The sequence below is a fragment of the Columba livia genome, chromosome 6 (genome assembly GCF_036013475.1).
Source record: "Columba livia isolate bColLiv1 breed racing homer chromosome 6, bColLiv1.pat.W.v2, whole genome shotgun sequence".
Taxonomy (NCBI): domain Eukaryota; kingdom Metazoa; phylum Chordata; class Aves; order Columbiformes; family Columbidae; genus Columba; species Columba livia.
In genome coordinates, this window is record NC_088607.1 from 30,485,285 (window position 1) to 30,508,001 (window position 22,717).

General features: G+C 38.2%; 1 protein-coding gene across 12 annotated transcripts in view; it reads left to right on the forward strand.

Moving 5' to 3' along the window:
• GRID1 (glutamate ionotropic receptor delta type subunit 1) overlaps positions 1–22,717 on the forward strand; it is a 564,590-nt gene that overhangs the window by 536,172 nt on the left and 5,701 nt on the right. For 3 of the 12 annotated variants that reach the window (XM_065067788.1, XM_065067780.1, XM_065067789.1), the window contains 4 exons: positions 8,197–8,363; positions 9,714–9,954; positions 10,213–10,299; positions 19,313–19,348. In XM_065067788.1, the coding sequence (XP_064923860.1) occupies positions 8,197–8,363; positions 9,714–9,954; positions 10,213–10,299; positions 19,313–19,348 (531 nt within the window). Of the gene's footprint in view, positions 1–8,196; positions 8,364–9,713; positions 9,955–10,207; positions 10,300–16,287; positions 17,133–19,312; positions 19,349–22,717 lie in introns of those variants that run through there. The other 9 variants (XM_021297291.2, XM_065067790.1, XM_065067791.1 and 6 more) reach the window with 7 other exon arrangements.

Here is a 22,717-nt window from a genome sequence, read left to right on the forward strand (position 1 = left end):
AGTTGATGGATTGAACTTATTGGAAACATGAGTAAGAATCAAGGGATTCATTGAATGTATGCTCATTTCTCTTAAAACAGAAAATTACTACAAGATTTTCTTTCTATATTCTGAATTTTAAAAATACATGTACTCTCTCGCATGTCAGTGTGCTTTCACCTAATTTTCCTTTCTCTTGGATACAGCTACATATTTTTTTGGTTAAACTGGGCATTGATGTGGGATTCAAGGACTGATACATATTGGCTTGGGATCCTTCATCCTTGTGCCGAGTCCTGCAATAAACAGCCCTGGTTCACATCACACAAATACAAACGTCCCCATTTTCTCATTCTTAGTCTGCCTCTCTTCTCTGCTTTTCATCTTGTAGCTCAGCAAAAACAGATAGTAAATAACATCAAGCCACATGTGTCCAGCAGTACATTATCACAGAAGGGATGCAGACATAGTGAAAGTTTAGTGTGCTGCTTCTTTAGTGAAAAGTGTCCCATTTGTCGGTTGATTTTTTTTGTCACAAAACAAGTTAACAGCTTTTATAAATGTGATTTTTTGAGCAAAGTTATTCTGTTGTCAACAAAACATTGATCCTGAATAAATATATTACTAATTCTTTATGCTTTTGTGAGTGGGAAATAATAGAATGGTTGGGATTTGGGTTTCTTTTTTTACTTTGAATCTTTTAAACTTTTTGTGAGTAATCAGAGGGAAAGCATCCAAAATTTACTGTTTTTTACAGTGCCATACTGGGTGGAACACAGTAACATAGGACATCCCATTTCCCAAATCAAAGTCCCTTAACATAAGATTCCCAACTGTTTGTGTGACTTTTGGACAAAATCCTTATGCAAACACTCTTGTGTCTCCCAGTGCAGGAGTATTTAGTCGGTAGCTTTGGTTTACTCTGCCTTTTCTCCCATCTCCCAGCTGAGCTTTCCTATAGCCCCGTGCCCTTGGCTCAAGTAGCCAGTAGCCTTTCTTTCTTGGCACAAGGTAGAGCTCTGTCAATAGCAAAGTCTGCGGTGTTTATATATATGTTTTTTGTTTTTTTTTTTTTTTTTTTAATCTGCTCAGTACTTTATGAAAATGAGGCCTCTAGTTTAAGAGACTTTGTTAGCATTTAAAGGAGGTAGAAATAGTGACATTAAGTAAGGATTTTTCTATGTAGCCTGGCATTAAAACCAATAATAAAACAGTTTAGCTTAAAAAAATGTACACTATTTTACTTTTAATTTTCTTATTCACCATTCTTATGTCAGTGGACTCTCTTTATGCATGAGATTGTAAATACTCTTATTCTGTAAGCCTACTGCATGCTGCCATTTACAATACCTAGCTTTGCCTAAGCCAGAAATGTAACTGTAGACTGGCAGGCTGTTCAGAATACCAATTACATTGTCTGTATGAAGCTGACAGCTTCAGCCTATCTATGTGATAATAACTTTTCATATTAAGTTTGATTTCAATAATGTAGGGTGATTTTTATATAACTTCATCAGCTCATTCAATTAACATCAACAATAACCAAATTTACTTCAGTCCCTGAAGCTGACCAAGGCTGTTATTTGATTAGACACCTACAGAAATTGGGCTTAATATTTAATAATGTTGCCAACTAAACTATTGCGCTTATAGTTTAAGTGTTACTCTTTCTTGCTCATTGAGCTCTTTGAATATGTAGATAAGTTTTCCATGTCAAATATTACGGCTAGAAATCCTGGTTTTCTAAAGGAGAATTGATGTCAGCAAAGGAAATGGGACTTTCCCTCTGTAATCTTGTACTGGTGCATGAAAGAGGTGTAAATGTTCCTTAAAAGTGTATTTTATAGGAAATGGAAAATCTAAATCTCTCTAGCATTCAAAAATGCCTAATGCATTTTTTCTGAATGAGGACTTGCCCTACACAATGCAAAAGAAATCCCTACTGCCCTTCTCCCCTCCTTCCCCTTTCCTTTTTCTTCAGACAGCGTCACAGTTCATCTGCAGTTACAAGCAGAGCAATGGTGCTTCAATGCAAAACAGGAGAGTGCTGCTTATTTATGGCACAGGCAGGTATTGCAGGTGTGTGTCTCCATTCCATTTGCCACCCTCCATTTCCCTGAGTCTTTCCTAGTCCCTTTGACTAGCTAAAAACAAAAGGATAATAGCAGAAAAAAAGTCCTAAAAGCTCTTGTGGCGTTTGGTTGCCATGGCAGAAGTCTCTTTTTTGACACAGCACAGTCCCTGTAGCCTCAGTGACCATTTCCCATTGTCGAGGCACAGCTTTTGCAAGGCTGGTAGAGCCAGGGAAAGGGCATTAATGCACTGCAGAGCCACGTGAGCGACAGACGATTCAGAGCCGGGGAGACAAACCCTTTTGTCATACTCCCAATGCCATTGAAAGTGGTCATTGCTGATGAAAAACGTCCTCCTACTCATAAATGTCTCCGCATAGCGTAAGAGGAGGCTACCAGACAAATTATCGGTGTTGTTTTGTCACTTGAGTTTTCTGATACTGTAAAAGACAAAGATTGACTAATGCTGTCCTGTGGAAAGTCTCTTTCTGGGTTAAGCTAAAGCCAGGATCCCCAAGAAACTAGGTGTGGGCAGCTCCTGCTGTCTTATCCCAGGTGAACATTGGTACTGGAATCATACATTTCTAAGCCATTTGTAAATCTTAGCAAACTGTTTGCGTAATACCTGGTCACAATCAGCTCTTCAGGGTAATTTTTAGTTACCACATGTATGTAATAACCTGTGTTTTTTTTCATTGTGGGCAGATATTTTTGCTTTGAACAAATGAAGTAATATGGTCCCTATGTTTCACCATATATATATATATCTTTTATATATATACATAGGAGAATTAAATTGTTATTGTTGTATTTTTTTAAAGCCTTGCTCTGATGGAGACTGTTTGTTCCCCTATCCAGTCAATTTATTGCCAAAATTACCCTGAATCCTTTCTTCCTGTGTATCACTTTTGATGAAGTGATCAAAACCAAATACAGTACAAAATGTGAGTGTATCATTGATTTAGGCAGTGGCACAGTAACAGGTTATTCCTTCTCTTTTTTTCTTTTCTGATCCTTCAGATAGTTTCTCTCCCTTAAACAACATTAAACATTAAATCAGAATGCTTCTTATAGAACAATCACCTCTGTTCATTTTTATTTTGAAAGTAAAAGTAATTTAAAAGTTCAGTGAATAGGTGTTTTGTTTTTTTTAACTACTTTTTCCAATAATTTATTGTCCACAGTGAATTTCATATTATGAATTGTGGTTGCTCATCCATATGTTTTCATGGGTCCTCTTAAATTTCACTATTTAATTTCCCATCAGCCTTTGGAGTGAAAGCAAATGATTCCTTAAAACCTGAATATATTACATCCTTTAGTGGCTCATTAATTATATTAATTTTTAAATAATTTGAACGGGATTAATTGGCATGTTTCCTTTTTTTTACCTAAATTGTATTATTTCTCTTAAAACACTTTTTTATAGATAATAAATATTATCCAAGCAGGTTTTTGAACTGTTCCTCTAATGCCGATGTAAAGGTCACTTTTCGATATTTCTGTGATACCAGTCATATAATGGGATCAGCTACGGTGACACTCCATTCTAGCAGTGAATTAACGATGAATGTTGCATTATTCTTGAACTTTTGTCTCTAGTGTAGTAGCTTCTTCGTAAGTTTCAGATAAACCACAGACATATAAGTGATTAATCTGAAATTAATCTTTTTTTCCAAGCTATTATTATTTCTTACTATGCTTTCTTTGAAAACTATCGTTTTACCATCAGTAAGCCAGGATCCTTTGAACAATATTCTTCCATCTCCCCCCATATTGAAGACTGACATTATGAGGTTGCTTTTTGCTTTTCTAAAGTATTCTTTGTGGTCCTTCTTATATCTAGGAGGCAATCTTCCTTAGCTTTTAAATTTTTATGATTGTGAAGAATAAATATTTTTAATGTAAGTTTTGCCTAGAGGTTTCTTTTTTTCTTTTTTCTTAAACCTGTTTTCTTAAACCTCTTCAACCAAAGATAAACCTGCTGTCTTTGGTGTAAACCACCTTAGTATTCTACCCAGGTGGAATAAGTGCTGCTTTGGCTGAATTTCTGTTAAAGAGCTTTTTGAAAGTTTAACCAAGATATTTTTGTTTTATTTTCCAATATGCTTGCATGCTGAGAGTCATGATAAGGCCATAGAAAAGGAGCAAAATATGAAAGCAAATTCAAAGTCTAAATTATAAATTTTAGCGCATTATTCTCTATTTCATTTCAGTCATTCTTTATTCAAGCTATCTTACCTATTCTCAGCTGGTATTTGCCACATTCCCTTTTACCATCTCACTCTATATATTACCTTTGGAATGATGTCTGCTCACTAGAACATTTTAATTCTATTCTGGGCCCTAAAAATGTACAATGCAGGCTTTAGGTGGCTGAGCTGTGAATGCAAGAGCCTGAGGATATGGATCTTTGCTGTATTGTGATCAGGACTTGGTTGCATGTGGGTAGGTGCACCTGTGTCATATGCAACTGGGGAGCCTTGATATGTTCCCTGCTCATCCATCCCATGGCTCGGTGCCAGGTGTTTCCTAACTCCATTGCCCCTCTGGCCTAGAAGCAATGGAGAGTGCACACGTGTATTCTTTTACATGACAAAAATGAAAAGTTTGAACTGCTTTTAAAAAGTTTTAGTTTGATTTTTGTTTGAAAATAAGTGTCAATTTGATTTTATTTGGCTTTTACTGCTTGTCCAGTGAAGGTATATAAAAAGTAAACATATCTCGAACATGGATGTATGTGTGTGGTTGTGTGTCTTGTACATATATGTTTCAAAGTTTGATAGTTTTTCTTTAAATTGAACAGATGATACTGCTTAGCTGCCACAAGAGATATTAAAAAGGGGAGTGAATTTAGACAGCAACTAAACATTTAGTCATAAGGAAGCTCTCCCTGCAATGAACACACAAATATAATAGTACAAGGTCTCCACTCTTCAGAGTAGAAAATTACACAAGTATCAGCTTTGGAAGAGACAAATCTTCCCTTAGGAAAAAGGGATCTTTGGAGATTCTGTCATTGCTAGAAAGGGGAAACAGTCTCACATCCAGTATTTCTGGAAGTTGAGAAGTATGTATAAATAACAGTTTTAAACTTAGGTTCCTGATTATGCTAAAATTATCAGGCTGTCAGAGAAATAATGCTCTACAGATATGATGGCACTGGATAGAATGATTTATGGAATTAAAATACGAAATTGATATGAAGAAAGCTGTTAGACTGTTTATTGACCCCTTACAGTTGTAGGACACAACTTGCAAATGCAAGAGAAGTAGACCTTTTCAAATGACCTGCTGTCCAACATCAAAAGCCAGTGTACAAAGCTCTTCTATATAAAATAACACAGAAAACTGAGGCTTGAAAAGTAGAGTCAAGGCTGTGATTTTTCTCTAGACATCGACTTATAGTTGAAATGAAATATTTGGGGAAGACTGTGTTCCTCAATTATTACTAAGAAAAAGATGAGGAATGTATGACATGTTGTCAGTGTTCTTTGCTAAATTGTAAATTTGAAAAGATGATTTACAGAACAATTCTGAAATGAATAGAAGATACAGCTCTTTAAAACAGACAAATATATTGAAGAAAAATAAAAAACCACAGCCAGAAAAATTGAAAAGATGCAAGACACATTTTAACACAGTGATTTAGGCCCAATCTTTTTGAGGCCTCCTCTTCCTAAACATCCATCAGGCATGTTTTTATTCTCTAATAACGTGGATTTTCGGTTAGTTCTCTGTACAGTGACAAGTGCTGTTTTCTTTGGTCCCATGAACACATATTTTTCATGCACTGGAACTTGGATGTTTTTTTATTATAGATAGTGAAAGCCTGTGTACTATTTGCCATAGAACACAACTCGACTGAGATGTACAAATAGAGGGCTTTTGATGGTCCTTCCCTGCCAGGAAGAGCAGTGGCACTGATGTCCATTGCCTGTCAGAGGCCTGTCAGCACCATCGCAGGTGTGGAAGCATGAAATGTGAATTATTAAAGCCCATCACAGAACGAGCAGAGGGCAAGATGCAGAGATTTGCTGCTAACAACTGAGTTAGTTATGGGTACATGATCACTCAGAAAACACCTTTGAAAAGCACATTTTAGGCTTCCAAGAATGAAGTTTGCTGGCTGAATATAGGCTAGATACTTCGAGGAGTCACTCCCTTGCCATCCTTAATTTTTTACACATCCTTGTGTTGATAGGTTATGAAGCCATTTCTGACTGTCACATATAGTAAAGAGTGATTTGTTTGTTCTTACCTCCTTTGCACCACCATTACCAGTTTATGTGGACAGCCAGGGATAGTATTACAATGCAGAAGTGGAAGCATGGCTCTGGTCTGATTTCATACAGGAACATTAAAGTGAGATATATTTTTATGAACATGTTAGTTCATTAATTTGTCAGCTAAATCAATGTATTATTTTAATGCTAGAGTCTTGTGGCTCCTATTTGAGTTACTCCTGTAAGGCCCATACTGTAGTTTAGAATTTAATTGTGTGTTTTACTAGTACAACAATAGTTGTCTGCAGCTAAATACACTAATTACTGTCACTCAGAAATGACCAAGGAGGTGGCAAAGGAGAAAGTGGGGACAAACCCACAATGGTGGCATACCCTTAACAAAAAATTATTTTCAAGGTGGTCAACACAAGCCCATTTAACTCTTAGCGAAGAGGAAGGATATACATTTTTACTCTGGTTTAACTCAGAAGTGAATGAATTTGGGATCTTTGACTGCCTCAGTGCAGATAAAAGGGAAAGGGGAAAGAGGTGGATTGTGGCAAGTAGCTTATAGAAAATCCAGGCAACATACAGTTTTTGTTTCCCTAGATTCTACCCATTAGACGATAAATCACCCATTTGATTTATTGTCATATTTAAACAACTGTCAGGGACTTCAGAAAACTGTGGTTTATGGCAAAGCATGGTGAAATAAAATTAGCTTACTTGCTCAACTGATTAATCCAGTATACCAAAATTACTAAGGCAGTCATATAGGCTTATAGGTGAACCCAAAACTGAGTTTACACAAAAATGGAAAATATGTGGAACGATGAGCTAATTCTGTCTCAGAGCTGCAGCCATTTGCTAGAGGAGCTTGGTGACTCAGTTCCCATTAATAAATATATGCAGGACTACAGCTCCCTGGCTTGCTTTGTTCTGACCTAAAGAAAGATCTGAAAGCACCCAAAGCTGAAAAAAAAATCTTGTAAATCTACATTTGTGACTAAGCATTTATTTGCATTAAGTGTTCCAGCCCATCTGTTCCGTTGTGCTCTGGATATTCACTAGAGACTTAAAAACAAACTACTTAAATATATTAGGAAACCAATTATTACTTTAACCAAATAAAACTATGACTTATTTCTTTACTGAATCTGTATCCAGAGGTGTTTCTTACATCTTACGTTAAGATGATTTACGTTCATTGTAGGCACTGCATGCAAGCCTTGGTTTGAATCCCAATTAAGGCTGACTTTTAAGGGCATCTGTGTGGGTGTGCACTAAAATAAAACAATATTTGTCCCAAAACTGAGATAATAGGTGATGCTGGTGACTTTTCTTACCTGTGAAAAACATAGGAAACTCTTTTAAGCTCAGACCACAGCTTTTTTACAGGACTAACATAGCTCTCAGAAAGAGCTTTGTTTATGTACATGTTTATATGAGGAAAGCTGTAGAGTTACCATTTGGGTGACTGTAATGACAAGGAAGCACCACATAGTACTCACACTGTACCTGTCTAGTTACATGAATGTATGGAACTGGTCCCACTCCTGTTAATCCACATCTCCTACAAAACATACATCAAATTTCATCAGCTAAGGTAATAGCTTTCACTCATAATTAATTACCTGTTATGTAAACCTTGCCTACACTTAGAGTTGGCTATGTTATCCTATGTATTTCTATAAAAATTGGAAGATATTTTAGTAAGGTTTGAAGTAGATGAGGTACTGCTGGGAGGGAAAAGTGTTAAAAATGTACTAAGGTGTTGGAGGTCTGCAGATAAACTGGGATGTAATGAAATACCACCAGAGATTAATGACAAGCTCAGGGTTTGTTTGTTTGCTTGGGCTTGGTCCTACCTAGAAATATAGTTTAGTTCAGATTGTGTTGTGTTCATGCTATATTTACAGGCAAAGAAAGGAAACTATGCTTTCCTGTGGGATGTGACGGTGGTGGAATATGCTGCGCTGACAGATGATGATTGCTCTGTGACTGTCATTGGAAACAGCATCAGCAGCAAAGGATATGGGATAGCACTCCAGCATGGAAGCCCGTACAGAGATCTCTTCTCCCAGAGGTAAACTGAAACAAAGCTCATTTCATAGGATTCCTCTCTACAACCAGCAAGGCATCCCAGGTGTGGTTCATGTTAATTTTGGCAATTATTGAATAAATTACAGTCAATAAGTGACAGCAGAGAGGTTAGGAGCTCAGGCTTCAACAAAGCTGCTACTTCTGCTCTCTGTGCATCTGCTTAGGGAGGAGGGGTCTGGAGACGGTTTGTGGCCTCGCTTGTCCAGGCAGCACTGCCTCTGACAGAAAAGGGACTGATGTCTTCAGAGATTTGTATGAGCTGCAGGAGAGATTGAAGAGAGATCTTTGATTCATGCTGCATTTTGCAGGCTGTGAAGCAATGTTTTGCTCCCTGCAGTAAGCAAGTAATAATCCCCTGGTTTATCCTTTAGAGTGGAGGGACATGTCACAGCCTCACCATGGTACAGGAAAACAAGAACTGCTGAGTATTGCATGGGATTGCCAAGACTATGAGACTATAAGACTTTGCCATTTAGTGGTCTCTGAGCTATCTGCTAGGAATGTCTTTTTCATGTGAATGCGTACACTGAAATGAGATGCGGTTGTGCAGGCATGTGTGGCCTTAGCAGAAGGTGAGCGGGTGCTCTGCTCCAGGCAAGGAGCTAAAGCAAGATTTCCTCGTCTTGCTCTTTCTTTATAAAAAGGGGTAACACTCCAGCTGCAAAACCAGAGACAAAGCTGCCTCAGGAGAAAAGGTTGTTAATAAACAACTAAAACAGCTGTCAAACCAAATCCAAAATGAATCATTCATGGAGAGAAAGGACACTTCACAAGAGGCAAAACAGCGATTAATTAGCAAATGTTAACATAGTAATTCAGGTATGAATTAACAACATTGAAGTAAAATCCTTTTGAATAAACTGCATTTGCTGAAGTAAATGAGTTGGTCGCTGCTGAAACAGATATGTATTAAGTGGTGCACAAATAGTAGCATGTTTAGTCTCACATGATTTTGAAATTGTTGTGGGAGAGCAGCAGTGAAGTGGGTTGAGCGTTTCACTAGTGGCATCGGCTGTTGCATCTGAATGTAGCCAAATCAGCCATGGCTAACAAATACAGTGATTCCTCTTGGAAATACTTCTTGCATTGCAGTGGAATTTTTGACAGTCTCTTATTTTTCTAAACTTACCGAGTGGAGTTTGCCTGCTGCTGTGAGTAGAAAGAAATCCTGGTATAATGGCATTTCAGATGAAAAACACTACATAGTGGTAGTGGGATGGAGTTTTGAATTGTGGGATGGTAAACTGAAGAGTTATGCAACATACAGAAAAGACAAAAAAAACTGTGAAAAAGTATCCTTTAAAATAATACTTGTCTTTTGAAATTTCTGCAGGATCTTAGAGTTGCAAGAAAGTGGAGATTTGGATGTTCTTAAACAGAAATGGTGGCCACGGATGGGACGTTGTGACCTGAATAGCCATACAAATGCACAGACAGATGGGAAGGCCCTCAAGCTTCACAGTTTTGCAGGCGTTTTCTGCATTTTAGCAATAGGCCTTCTTCTTGCGTGCTTGGTGGCAGCATTGGAGTTGTGGTGGAACAGCAACCGTTGTCATCAAGAAACACCGAAAGAGGTCCATAACTTTTATTCTTATCACAATTAAAAGTAGAAAACACAAAAGAAAGAGAGAGCGAGTGGAAGTTGTGGTATTTTAGGTGCTCTCATACAGTACACTTGATTTATTTTGATTCGCCATACTAAGCTTTGCATATAACTTTTCGGGTGGTTGTTTCTAAACAAATAAAGAAAACAAAACATGTCTTTTGTGCACACGGAAGGTGCCCAACTGACAGCCCTGGAGACTAAAGTCCTCTATTTATTTATAGAGCAGGTACAGCATGGGCAGCAGCAGTGCAAACTTCCCCACATTGTCCCACCAATGTGCCTCAACCCTGACCTGGAGAGACCATCTTTAGGGGTAAGACAGTAGTTCAGAAACATGCCCTCAGCCTCTCTGCTGTGACTGACAGGGAGACCAGTCATGGGCACACGGTTGTGCCATCTGTGGTAATTTTTACTCTGATCTGAGACCCCATCCATCGGCAGTGAGAACCACGTCCCTCTTGCACAGGCTGTGCAGCTGCCAGCAGCTGGTAGCTGTTTTTCTTTGTGGTTGACCTAGGCTGAGTTTGAAGAAGTACATGAGTAATCAAAAATAAGCCAGCTAGTTATTAATTGAATAAGCCATATTGCCATGACACTGTTGAAATGATTTGTTTCTTTTGAATCAGTTACTTCTGAAAGTAGGAGCTCTGAGAAAACTGACCTTAATATGACATATTTTACCTAGGAAAATATATCTGAGAATTTCTTGGTTTGAAGTTTTCGTGCACAGCAGTGACTAATAGTTAGCAATGCTATGATAGAATAATATTCAGATCTGTCTTGCATGAAGCCTGTATCTGCTTACCTAGATTAAATGTTTAACAAACTAACCTCTTGTAATTTTGGAGACACTGAGGCATTTGTGGGTGCTTTTGTCTTGGAACAGATGTTTGTTACAAGCAGATAATAGCAGCGAGCTGCAGTACAGCTGGAAAATAGTACATAGCCCATCAATTCCAATCTATGTTTCTCAGGTTGCCAGGGGTACCACACTAATTGACATACCTATCACCTGTAAGTAATTCTGGCAAATGGGATCTGAAGATATATGTTGCAGTTTGTAATGTTGTGAAATATTTATCAGTAAGATTCCATTCTTCTGAGTTCTTGCTTCTCCCGTTTGAATTCATCTATCAAGTGCTTGGTGATAAACATCTGTACCATGTTTGTGGGACAAAGCTGCAAAGTCACTTGCCTGTGACACTACAACATATAGTAGCAAAAGGGAAATTTTACTTGTGGGAAGCGTGTCTCCACTTTGCACAATGCCGCACTCCAAAAGCAGAAACAGGGAGAGCATGAGTAGGTACTCTTGCTTATAAAGAATCTTTCATATGAACAGAAGTGCATATTTAATTGCTCTTTGCTTAAACACTGTAGTATTTTGCACTGCTGCCTTGTAGAGGTCACTCCTGCTGTGACGTAACCGCAAAGGTCCCACTCCGTGTTAGCATTGCTAAGGCCTGAACCCTGGCAACAGACAGCTTGATACCTGCTGTGACATCCTGGCTGGAAAAGGGGCAGAGACGTTGTCCAAGGTGTTCTCATGTTGCACGTGCACAAGTATTTTTCTTACCATACTCTGCAATGCATTCCACTCTTTACGCTCAGGGACTCACCTTTGTGTATCTTTGTAGAGTGAGATGAGAATATGCTCCAAAAGCAGAGTTTTGTATAGGTATGGTGAAATCATTTACTTTTTTATTGCTAGAAGTTTTAAATACTCAGATTCCATCTCTGACAAATTATCTGTCATCTGGAGTTTAAGTGTTTTCCTTTTGCCCATCCCTTTCTTTTCTCTTTTTATATGTATAAAAAGGATTATTACACATATCTGCCTGCCCCTACCATCTTTTTTCTCCCCTTCCCATCCCTCTCATCCTCCTCCCCTTTCCCTTATGGTTGCTCTGTACATCATCTTTTGCAGTTTTTGTGACAAACAATAGAATAATTTTAAGGTTCCATTTTTTTAAGTATACTGAAGTTACCCGTTTGGTATAGCCATACTTGGGAAGGTGACCTATTTGTGGAACTGAGTCGGCAGCCAGTCTGGGTTAAGGGGAGCAAATTAAACTCGGGCACAGCACACACAAATGGGCTCAGAAAGGGTTGGTGTTGTGGGTGCTGCTGAGAGAGAGGGAACAGAGACTATGGGAGCCCTGGCATGAGTAAGTGCTAAGGTTGGAAGAGAAAGTGCTTGTTCCTGAGGAGAGGGCCCAGGGACAAGGGCTCACAGGCTGCGTCAACCAGGAGGAAAGCACAGGGAGGACACGCGGGGCAGACAGGATCGAACATATTGAGAGGTCCCTGAAAAGGACAGGTGGGTGCATTGACAGGCAGGCAGCTAGAATCACTGCTGGACCAGGTCAGAGCAGCCGGAGGGAAGGGTGACTGTGCCCACTGTCAGGGACAGGCAGGGTCTTCAGGGACCCTCTGCTTAACCATGGCATGGCCACTTTGTTGTTATCATCCGAGCTTTATTTCTGGCCCGACCCTCTACAGAAGGGTCGTGTGATATGTGAACCATCATCTGAGCTCCCAGTGCACACCAGAACTGGCCCAGCAGCCAAGGGCAGTGTCCCCAGTTGGGAGTCCAGGCCCCACGGTGGCTGCAGCCCCTCTCCCCAGGCAGGGCACAACGAGCACACTGCACCTTGTTCTGATGGACCCAGGCAGCTGGAAGTGGGTACGTGACCAGCTGGCCCGTGGGTAATGGCTGCCCACCTGCAAGATGGTGGCCTGGGGACTGTGAGCAGGGAAACCAGTCACAGTGACCACAACAGCCACTCAGATAAGTCAGCAAACCACTGTAGCAGATATTTCTAGGTAGATTAGTGGGGCAGAGATATTTTATTTACCTACTACTAGTGAGAAGGGATTGCAGTGGAACTGCAAAATTGCAAAACCAGGTTTCAGAAGAGATGGTACAGATTGGTTGTAGATTTTCAATGTATTTAGGAGAACCAGGCTTCAAAACTTTGGAAGGACAGGATCCACAGATGATGGGAGTGTTGAGTCCTGAGGATCCCTCTGCTTGGGTCAGGAACAGTGGCTGAACATTGCTTAGGGGGGCAAAAGCAAAAAGAAGATTTGATCTGCTAGAAGTGTGTATTCAGGGTATCTCATTTCTGTCACTGGGTATTATCCAGCTTTTTTACAGCAATAGCCATAATAATGGAGCTATGGTATGCATAGTATATACAGAATGTTAAAATCTGCCTCTCAGCTGCATCTGAGACTCCAGTCAAGTCATTAGCTCCATAATAGCTGCAAACTTAAGTCATGCTACTGATTTTGCTTTTAGGGAAGGCTTTGGCCAAATGCAAGTGTTATGGTGTCACCTAAAAATTGTGGGAACCAAATTGTTTTCCAAGCATTTTCTTCTATGAAGTGCAGAGCTTGTGGAGGGTTACAGAAGGGACTGATTTTCTTGCAGCCTAAGATTAAAATTTGGTGGTAACTTCATGCTGAATCACTTCATGAGGTAAAGGACAAGGAGGCGGTGTTTGACTTCTGTGACCCTTATTCTGTTATGAGCTTTTTAAATCCATCGAAGAAAATTCCAGTGGATTCAGGATTGAATGAGGAGCTGTTATAACTCACAGAGCCCTCGTGTAACATTCTCTCTTTGATGTGACCTGCTCGGTAGTCTGAATCATGCCAACAAATGCCAGCTCAAAAAACAAAGAGATGTTGAGAAGGTGGATGCATGACTGCCCAGGCAGATTTACGACAGGGTTGGGTGACCATGCAGCTTGCTGGAGAGAGAGAGAGGAAGGATTGTTTTAGAGACTTTTTATTTTGTATGGCAAGGGTCTGTGGAGTCTGTGGCTGGAGGAATGTGCGCAGCTTTCGTTAGCATTAGAGAAATGTTTTCAACTGACATGAAGGTGTTGGTATTGGCCAGTTTCTTGCGTTCCTCTTCAAATTCATATTCCTTTGGCTTTTATGGAGGTTAGCCATAAAAGTACATTGAGGTATTCAAGGCCTTATATGTCTGTGTGGTATAAATCACAACTCTTAAATACAATGAGTGTGAAAGATTTAGTGTTAACCACATAACTGGGAGGAACAGGAAGCTGCTTTTGAAACCTGGCAGCATAACTTGGACTTTGATGTTAATCTGATCTACATTTGTAGAGACCCTCTAGGAGGAGTTATGTCAGATGGAGACTACTTCCAATTGGAATATTTTTTACATTGTTCACATATGAAGAAAATCTACTCCACACATTTAAAAAAATAGTATTGTTTTGTCCCGTTAAGTTTGTTGATTAAGATAAATCTCCAGAAAAGATTGGCTTAGTTTACTTTTCCAAAAACACAGTTGCCATTGGTTCAGAATTCTATCATGTAAGGAATAGTGAAATTTCTTGCTAGAAGAGTGAAGGGTGGGTTGATTTTCAGGATGTTGATACAAGATATTTTTATGCTATTTGAATCAGATTTGTAAAAAAAATGTTTCTAATGGCTTCTGTTGTAAAAATCTCAGTGTTATTCCTTTTAATTAATTTAATTCATTTAATCCTTATCAAATCAGATTAACAAAAGAAAGATTAGCTCCAACATCAAGAAAAAATATATGGCTGCAATACCATGCTGCATTCTTCTATTAGGGCTCAAGTTTGTAACCTTTAAAGTTGGAAAGATATCTAGTAATGTTTAAATGCCCTTATTTTTGAATTCAGGAAAGTTTACATTGGGTCATCTCTTTCAGATCAGATTTTCTAGAATTTATAATCATCCTCTCTTAATTGTTGTTAATACCCAGCCATCCTATACTCACAGTGAAATTTAACTTACACAGCCGCTACACAGTCTGCAATTCTGATATCTAATCTTTTGACTTAGATAAGCTTCATAACTTTGGGGAGGTGTAAATACAAAAAAAAAATAAAATTAGTATTTATTCTGGAATCTCTGTTCGGTCACTCTATGCCGCTTTTGAGTAACTGAAGCAATGAGATAAACGTATTGAAATCTGGTACCGTAAAAATGTCAGGCTTGCAATAATTACCTCTGGATTTCTATATCTTTTAGTATGAGTCCTATGCATTTATTTCATTATAGCAGTAAGCCATAATATAATTTGGATCATTTAACTGCCAAGTGCTTCACCACTTCATTAGGTTGTTGGTATCTTTTATTCCATTTGACACACTGAAAGACAGTTTTCAGATCTTCATTGTCATTGTGATCAAGTGTAGCCTCTGACTTTAATGGGCTCCCCAGCATCTTCTGCGCTTTATCAGCTATGTCGTACTCTGATGTACTGTTCCCCTTGAAGATTATTACTTCTGAGTTCTCTTCAGAACTATTAAGAAAGCACTCCTAGTTCATCCACATAGTAGTCTTCAAAACAATGAAAACTTAGAAGCAAAGATAAAATATCATCTTATTAATGGAAAGGAAGTTGAATTCCCATGTTTTTCACTGTGCATAAGATGTGCTCACTAAACACTGAATTAACAGGCAACCCCACATCAAAGAAGATTAGTCACTTTTACAGGAACATTTTTTTTGCTGGGAGCTGGTACTTGTTGCATCTCCCATAAAAGGTGATATTGATTCACTTATTGTTAATATAACTCTTGAAAGACAATGTCAGAATGATCTCAAGAAGTTTGATTCTTAGCTCAGATAATATATATTATAAATTAGAAATGTATTTTCTCCAAACCAGCTGTGCTACCTGTAGCAATGTGGGTGTTTCAGAAACCATACCCAGTGTGTTCGTAGTGCATGAAGATTCTGGTTTTTTACTGGTTCAGGAATAGCATCATTTTCCATGTCCTGAGTTGCTTACTAGTCATTGCCTCGTAACTTCTGTCAAATTTATAATTCATTAACAACCACAGTCTTTACAGCTTAGTTTGTTATTTTTAACTATCTAATGCTTCTGCAAAACCATTTTGTTCAACAGACTCTCTTTACTTTTCTCACTTTTTTATTTTTAAATTATTAAAAGTGGGTAGCAATTCAGGTACTGTCCAGAGTGGGAACAAGCTTCTGTTCCAGTAACAGCATCTTATCATCCCACTTTCCAACTACTCCCAGCTTCATAATGTTTTAAATGTTATTAAATCTCAGAAAGTCTAGACTCTGCAATACTTTCTAGCTCTATAGGATAGTGAGAGGCAGCAAAATTACTCTAAAAGATATTACAAATATATCTGTAGTATGCAGGGTGAAAGAAATAAAACCTGTATCTCTGGCCAGGGCAGCCTTGTATGATCTGCCTTAAGTTCTCCTGTTTGAAGATATGCAAATTCCAGCCTACCTCAAAAATCCGTTTTTCCAGCTTTAGCAGTCATGAAAGTTACCCACTAGGACATTGGAATTAGAAGATGATGAAACCCAGCATACCTTAGGAGTGGAAATATGAGCTAGCAGCTACGAGTCCAATGGGTCAAAATCCATCACTGCTGAGAATTGTGGTTTGCACCGTATTCATCTCACTTCAGTTCTCCAACCAGATATTATTCCATGGCAATTGAGGCTTCTGTAATTTCAGCATGGTGTCTGCAGTGTTATTTTTGATTATTAAAATCTTATGCTTTCACCATTATTTTCACTTTCCTTGTCTTTTTCTTTGTCACTTCATTTACCTTGTCTCCTTTGTGGTGTTATCTGGTGTTATCTTTTTATCTGACAATTTGATTTCTCCAGGGATGGTTCCTTTTGAGAGTGAAAGGAAACATGAGATCATCAAACTGATATTTTATTTTCCCTTCATCGCATGTCCTCTATATTTTATCTGTTTTTTATTTTAAATTATTTTTTTTCTGTATTTTTATGACATGTCTGAAATCTTTGTACATTTTTTGCTCAGTTGCATATAAATGATCATTTGTTTGTACCACTGTATTGTATTCTACTTTTCTAACAATAAATAAAGATTTTTTTGGGGGGGGAAATAAATAATGCAAAAACTGGCAAAATAATGCATTTTAATGCCATCTAGAAATTCAGTTTCAAACTAGCTTTGAATGTAATGAGCTGAGAAACTTCATTTAACTAGCATTTTAAAATCAGAATAGTGGTGTTAGGAATCAGACATCCCAGAATGCAAAACATAATGTTGTTTGATGAAGAAACATAAGCCGGAAGAAAAAACAGAAAAAAAAAAAAAAAAAAAAAGGAAAAGTGGAGGTATAATATATAAATTGCATTGTACAAAAACTGATAATAGCGGAAGGGCATCTTAACTAACTCAGTGTTGGCTTCTTACATGAAGGAAGAAACAAGATTGTCTCCTTAGAGGGTCCTTAACAGTGAAGCAGATGTTGTCTGGTATCTGGTCCCAGACAGTGTGCTTATCCAGAGTCCAATGAAATCAGTCAGCTCTTGCTATTGATCACCACAGATTTAGGTCAAGGCTGCAATGCATTTAAAAGTGACATGTCAACCCTGTGATTAATGACATCAGGCCCAGGCTCATGCTACCCAAAGCAGTATTGAAGCATTCAAGTTTGATTCCAGTGTGATTTCCCTGGCTGCAAGGAAGGGATATTTGTGTTTGGTTTAATTTTTCTTTCAGTCATATAAGAAAGCCCTGGTAATGGGATTCTTAGGGATATAAACTGGATTTACTCAGCGTGAACCTTAGGGGAACGGAAAAATATAGGAAAACGCTTAAAAAATTAATGTTGCTATGCAAGGAAGTAGGAAAGAAACAACCTGTTTAAAGTTCCAGTTTGGTGATGAATTTGAGTACTTGCTTAAGTTGCATTACAACCCCTATTACAGAGAACTTCTGTGGCTACTCATGTGCTTGGCATGAGCTTATGCATTTTACTGAATTGGAGCCTTAATGTGTTGGATTCTTTTAGATTCTTCACACAATGTTTACAGATCTAATGTTTGTAAATTTTATCTCAGCCTACAGGGGTGGTTTAAAGTTGACTTTTTAAGGGGAGGTTGAATGTTCAGTGATAATGAAATCAGTAGAAGTTTAAAATTAAAAAAAAAAAAGTGTTTGGTTTCTTAAATTTTTTTACATTTTTGTGGTTTATAAAGTATCTTAGGCCTTAATGCAACTAAGCATTCAAACGTGTACTTAAAATTAGATAAGAGTTTGATCCTGATCTCACCCAGATCACTAAAACACTTCACTAATTTTAGTGTTGTAGGATCAAAACTGAGTTGCTTTGAAACCAACAACGTGTAAAGCAAAAACTGGAAGTTACATGTTCATTGAAGTGGTTTGCTGAAGATTGAGCTTGTCTTACATCAATATTAAAAAGCGATTTATGAATCTATTTATCTATTGAATTTAAATCTTTTATAATACCTGAAATAACCTGTGTTCAATACTGGCAAAATATTAAAGAATCAAAGGTATTAATGTTGTGGAAAATATTATTAAAGAAAACCAAAACAAAACACAAAGTTAATGGTTTGATTATGATTTTCCGCAAGTTCAGAATCATCCTTTACTCAACATAACAAGTACTATTTCTTCAGAAGTATTCAGAATCCAAGAGTTCTCTTTGGGGAAATTGTTTATCAGGTTTTTATTATGGTGAGCTATGTTAATGATCTGGTTGGCCATATCTTCTCATGTTGAAATAGGAGCTTGGGCAGTTTCCAAAATACAACCCTGAATGGGGGTGTAGAAACCTTTTCAAAATTCAGTGTTTAATTAAAATATTTGTGACTAATGGTCAAGAATAAGATTTTTCAAAAGCTTTCTCACAGCAGCAGTGAAGAGAAGGGGTTTTGTGAGATGACTGTTGCTGGTTGTAGAAGCAACTCCTTGTGCCTCCTGTCCCAACTCTCTCTTCTACTCTTGGCATAATAGGAAAAACATGGGAACTTTTGAGATTTGGACTTCACTAGTCTGAAATGGTGAAAGATGATGATGATAGAGCAATCTGTTATGCCTGATGCTCCAGTAGAATAAATCAGACTGTTACAGGGTAGTGTTGCTTTGCTTTGGGCTCAGCAAAGTGAAAAATTACATCCCTTATAGACTAGATAATAAATTATGATTTTAAAACTGTGAAACACAATGTAAAGAAACCATTGATTTTTAGTGAGTTTTGAAACAGAACTTTTGTGAATCTAATCTTTACTTCATAAAAGAACAATCTATCACCCCACAGAGTCATTTTAGATCTAGTTGAATTCTGAAATACACCACCCTCTTCAGGGCCATCCTCTTTGTTTGCAGTGGCTAGAATTTGCTATTTCAAACCAGAAGAATAAGAAGTAATAAGTATATGGTTTGCTAAAAAGAATGAAATAATAATTACTTTATTAGCCTCACTATCTTGATCCTTTTTTTTTTCTTCCCATATCTTCCTTTCCCTTTCTATGTGGAGATGGCCAATGATGTGAGGCTGGGCCTCAGAAGCATGGTGAGAATTTATAATAAACATGAAAATGCCTGCATAGATGAATCCTTGCTAGTTTTCTCCTCATCTTTACCTCTCCGTGGAAGTTCCCTTGAACCTCACCTTTGTGTTGTTGGAAATGCCTGTAAATACAATGTATGCAGTGTATGCACAGTCAAGGTTTCCCCATGTGCAAGTTTTCCTTTCTCCTAAAAGAGTTCCTTTGCAGTGACATTGGCATGCTCATCAACCCGCACACATTCAGTACTGCATTTTGCTGCTTGCGTTGAAAAATGTTTATTTTTAACCTCATGAAAATTGTGGAAACATGTAAAAATGGAAACATGTAAAATTCATTTTCTTTGTAGTTGAGTCACTAGCTTCTAATGCTTATGAACCAAGGTTGGTAAGGTTTTTAAAGCTTGAATAGCTCAGCATGAGGCTGAGGTATTCCTGTTTTGTATTGAGTAACAAATGAGGATGCTATCACAGCGTCTTACCTTGCAGGTTTGAGTCTGCTGTTGATTGTGAGGCATAGCCAGTGTTTCTTTGCGATTGCACTGAGTTAATTGTGGTGAATGTGGGAGCAGATCACTGCAAGAGACTGTGGGGCTACCTGCTGTCACCAAATGTGCGATGCATGTCCCATGGTACATCATCTGCATATTCATTCACACAGTTCCATAGCGTGCTGATGCAGTTGAAGACAGAAAGTAGAACAAAGACAGAAGTTTAGCTGGTTTCAGTTGGTGTGCATCCTCAGCTTTAGCGGCCTGGTGAAGAGCTCCTTGTCTGCTGAATTTCTGGAGAAGGCTCATAGACACAGACTGTTAGAGAGTCACAGCCATCTGCAGAACTAGATCCCTGATTAGATGTGACTTCAGGTTAGATAAATCCGACTTGAATAAGAGGGAAACATGAGTGTGGGGAGACACGGGCTGTTTCCTGAAACCCTCGCTGCTTGTAGTCATTCTGTAGCAAGTCACTGTTGCTACATCAGTCTCTAGGTTTTTTGATAATGCTTCATTCCTTTCACCAATTACAGGTATTTTCTGGCTGTCGGTAGGTGGGAATAAACTTTGGCCATGTATTTGTAAGAATTTTCTATCACAGTAACATTGTCTTTGCAGTGTTCTGTTATTTCTCACTTTTTTTTTTTTCAGGTTTACTTAGAAGGAAAAGAATCTTACTGTCTCTTCACAAAAGAATTTCTGCTCTCTGGTGAAGGAGAGCACCTCCTAGCGAATAAGGTGGCCTCTTGTACATATTTTTAATGAAGTTTTGTTTCTTTGAAGATGATTACACATTAATACATTGCAAAACTCGTTTCTTTTGTTCTTTCAATTGGATAACAGTCTACTGGACACCAATGAATGTCAGTCTCAATGCATTCTTCTAACAGCTGTTTTATAGATGGCAGATTAGTTAATTGCTAATTTAAAATACATGGTGTAGTTTCCACTTATAAGAGCAGAACCTTGATTGCAAATTTGGGCCTGTTTATAAAAGTAGTTTTTCAAGTAGTCTCTTGAGGTACCTCTGTCCTTATTTCTAATAAGATACTGTTACAGCCACACTGGCATCTAGCAGAGTACATTCAGAAACCACTCAGCAAATTTTATGTAACATTAAGTGCCATTTGACTAGGTCAGTTGCCTGTGTTAAATTAATGACAGCAAACATACATCATTGCTGCATCTGTTTACACGTCTGTCTGCATTTCACTGCATTGTCGACTGTGGAATCTCAAGAATAATGAGTGTGGCAAACTGAGTCTTATTGAAAACGGGTTATTTGTATTAATATAACACCATACTGTGCTGTCATTGTTTTGCAGCGTATCTATTACATACATCATCACTACTTTTTCTTCTCAAGCAAGCTAATTATGTCTGGTTTTGCTACTCTGTCAGAGCCTCCTGGAATAAATTAAAATTACAGCTTTACATATGCAGTAGCTGCAGCTGAAAGTAATGATAATGACCCTGGGTGAAGACAGAATTTCAAAATAATCTTAAACAAATGTACATATGCTGAGCTGCTGCTTCTTCATTTCTCCTTAACAAGCTAAATGTTTGAATCCATGATGTCTGAAATCCCACAGACAGGAGCTGGGAGCTGTGGGGTTTGACTCTGAGCTGAGAGTAGCCTGTGGGTGCCTGAGCATGGAAACCTCGCGGTTTCAGTTTTGTTTCTCTGCGGTTTTTCAGTTCTGCCGTATGTCTGTCTGTGCATGGAAGTGCCTCAGACACTTCCTTTCTGCTTAGCTGGTATACGTGTGCCTTCCTTGTCTGTGTCTCATGGCAGCTGATACTCATATTTTTTAACATATATGTGTGGGTTAAGAGGTGTTTTATATGGATGGTAGAGGGACTGGTATGTGACCTGGTCAAGGCCAGAAAAGGAAATGTCTGTCTGAGGCAGGGGCTTGACTCAAATTTTGAACCTTCATCCTGATCACAAAATTGCCTTATTTTTTAAAATAGTTATTTCACAGAATGAAAATGTAATATGGTTTCATTCTCTCACCGAAAGATAATCCTTCATATTGTCACCCAAGACATAAACAACAAGCAAACAAAAGAGAAATCTGCGATGATTGATGATTAGGTCTATATTACTTTAAAAGGTGCTCAGGCATTGTTTTCTGCATGTCTTCTGAGGCTTATTAAGAACTACTCTAACAGGCTTTTAACACTTAGCACTGTTTCAGCATCTGACCAGCAGGTATCGACACATTCACGACAGTCCCTCCAAGTATGTGTCTGTCTGCCCATATTGCCTACATTTCTGAATTTTCAGTGGTTGATATTTAGGGTCAGGACCATCAGTCTTTTTCTTCTCCTCTGGTCTATTGTGGTTTAATTTGCATGTATGGGATACAGATGCAACTTATCACCATTTTGGCACAGTTTAGCATCAAATTTCTGCAGATATCTGGCCTTCCTTTTGGGGCATTTGTTCTCCTTCTTTGGCCTTACTGAAACTGCTTCATCAGCTTGCAATGTTGAGTGGCTTCTCTTGAACTTTGTGATAAGATCAAAGAAATAATGAGTAAGAACAAAAGGCCACATTAGTGTCTTTAATAAAAATATTTTTCTCAAAAATCTTCCTTTTGGAAAATCCCAGTTGTTCCACACCTGGCAGCTAACAGTGTTACCTTTGAATTAATTGTACTTACTGTGATGTAGGCAATATCTTTTCAACACTCAGTGAGGTGTTTCGCAAATTTGACAATGGTAACTGACTCCAAACCTCCCAAGAAGGCTAATGTTCTTTCAGTCTGGCTGCCCACGTGCTTTTGTTAGAGCCCACTGTCAAAAGTCATGGAAAATAAGCTAAAAAAAAAATATTGATTACTCTGTAAATCATACTGTCAAATTATTTTGCCAT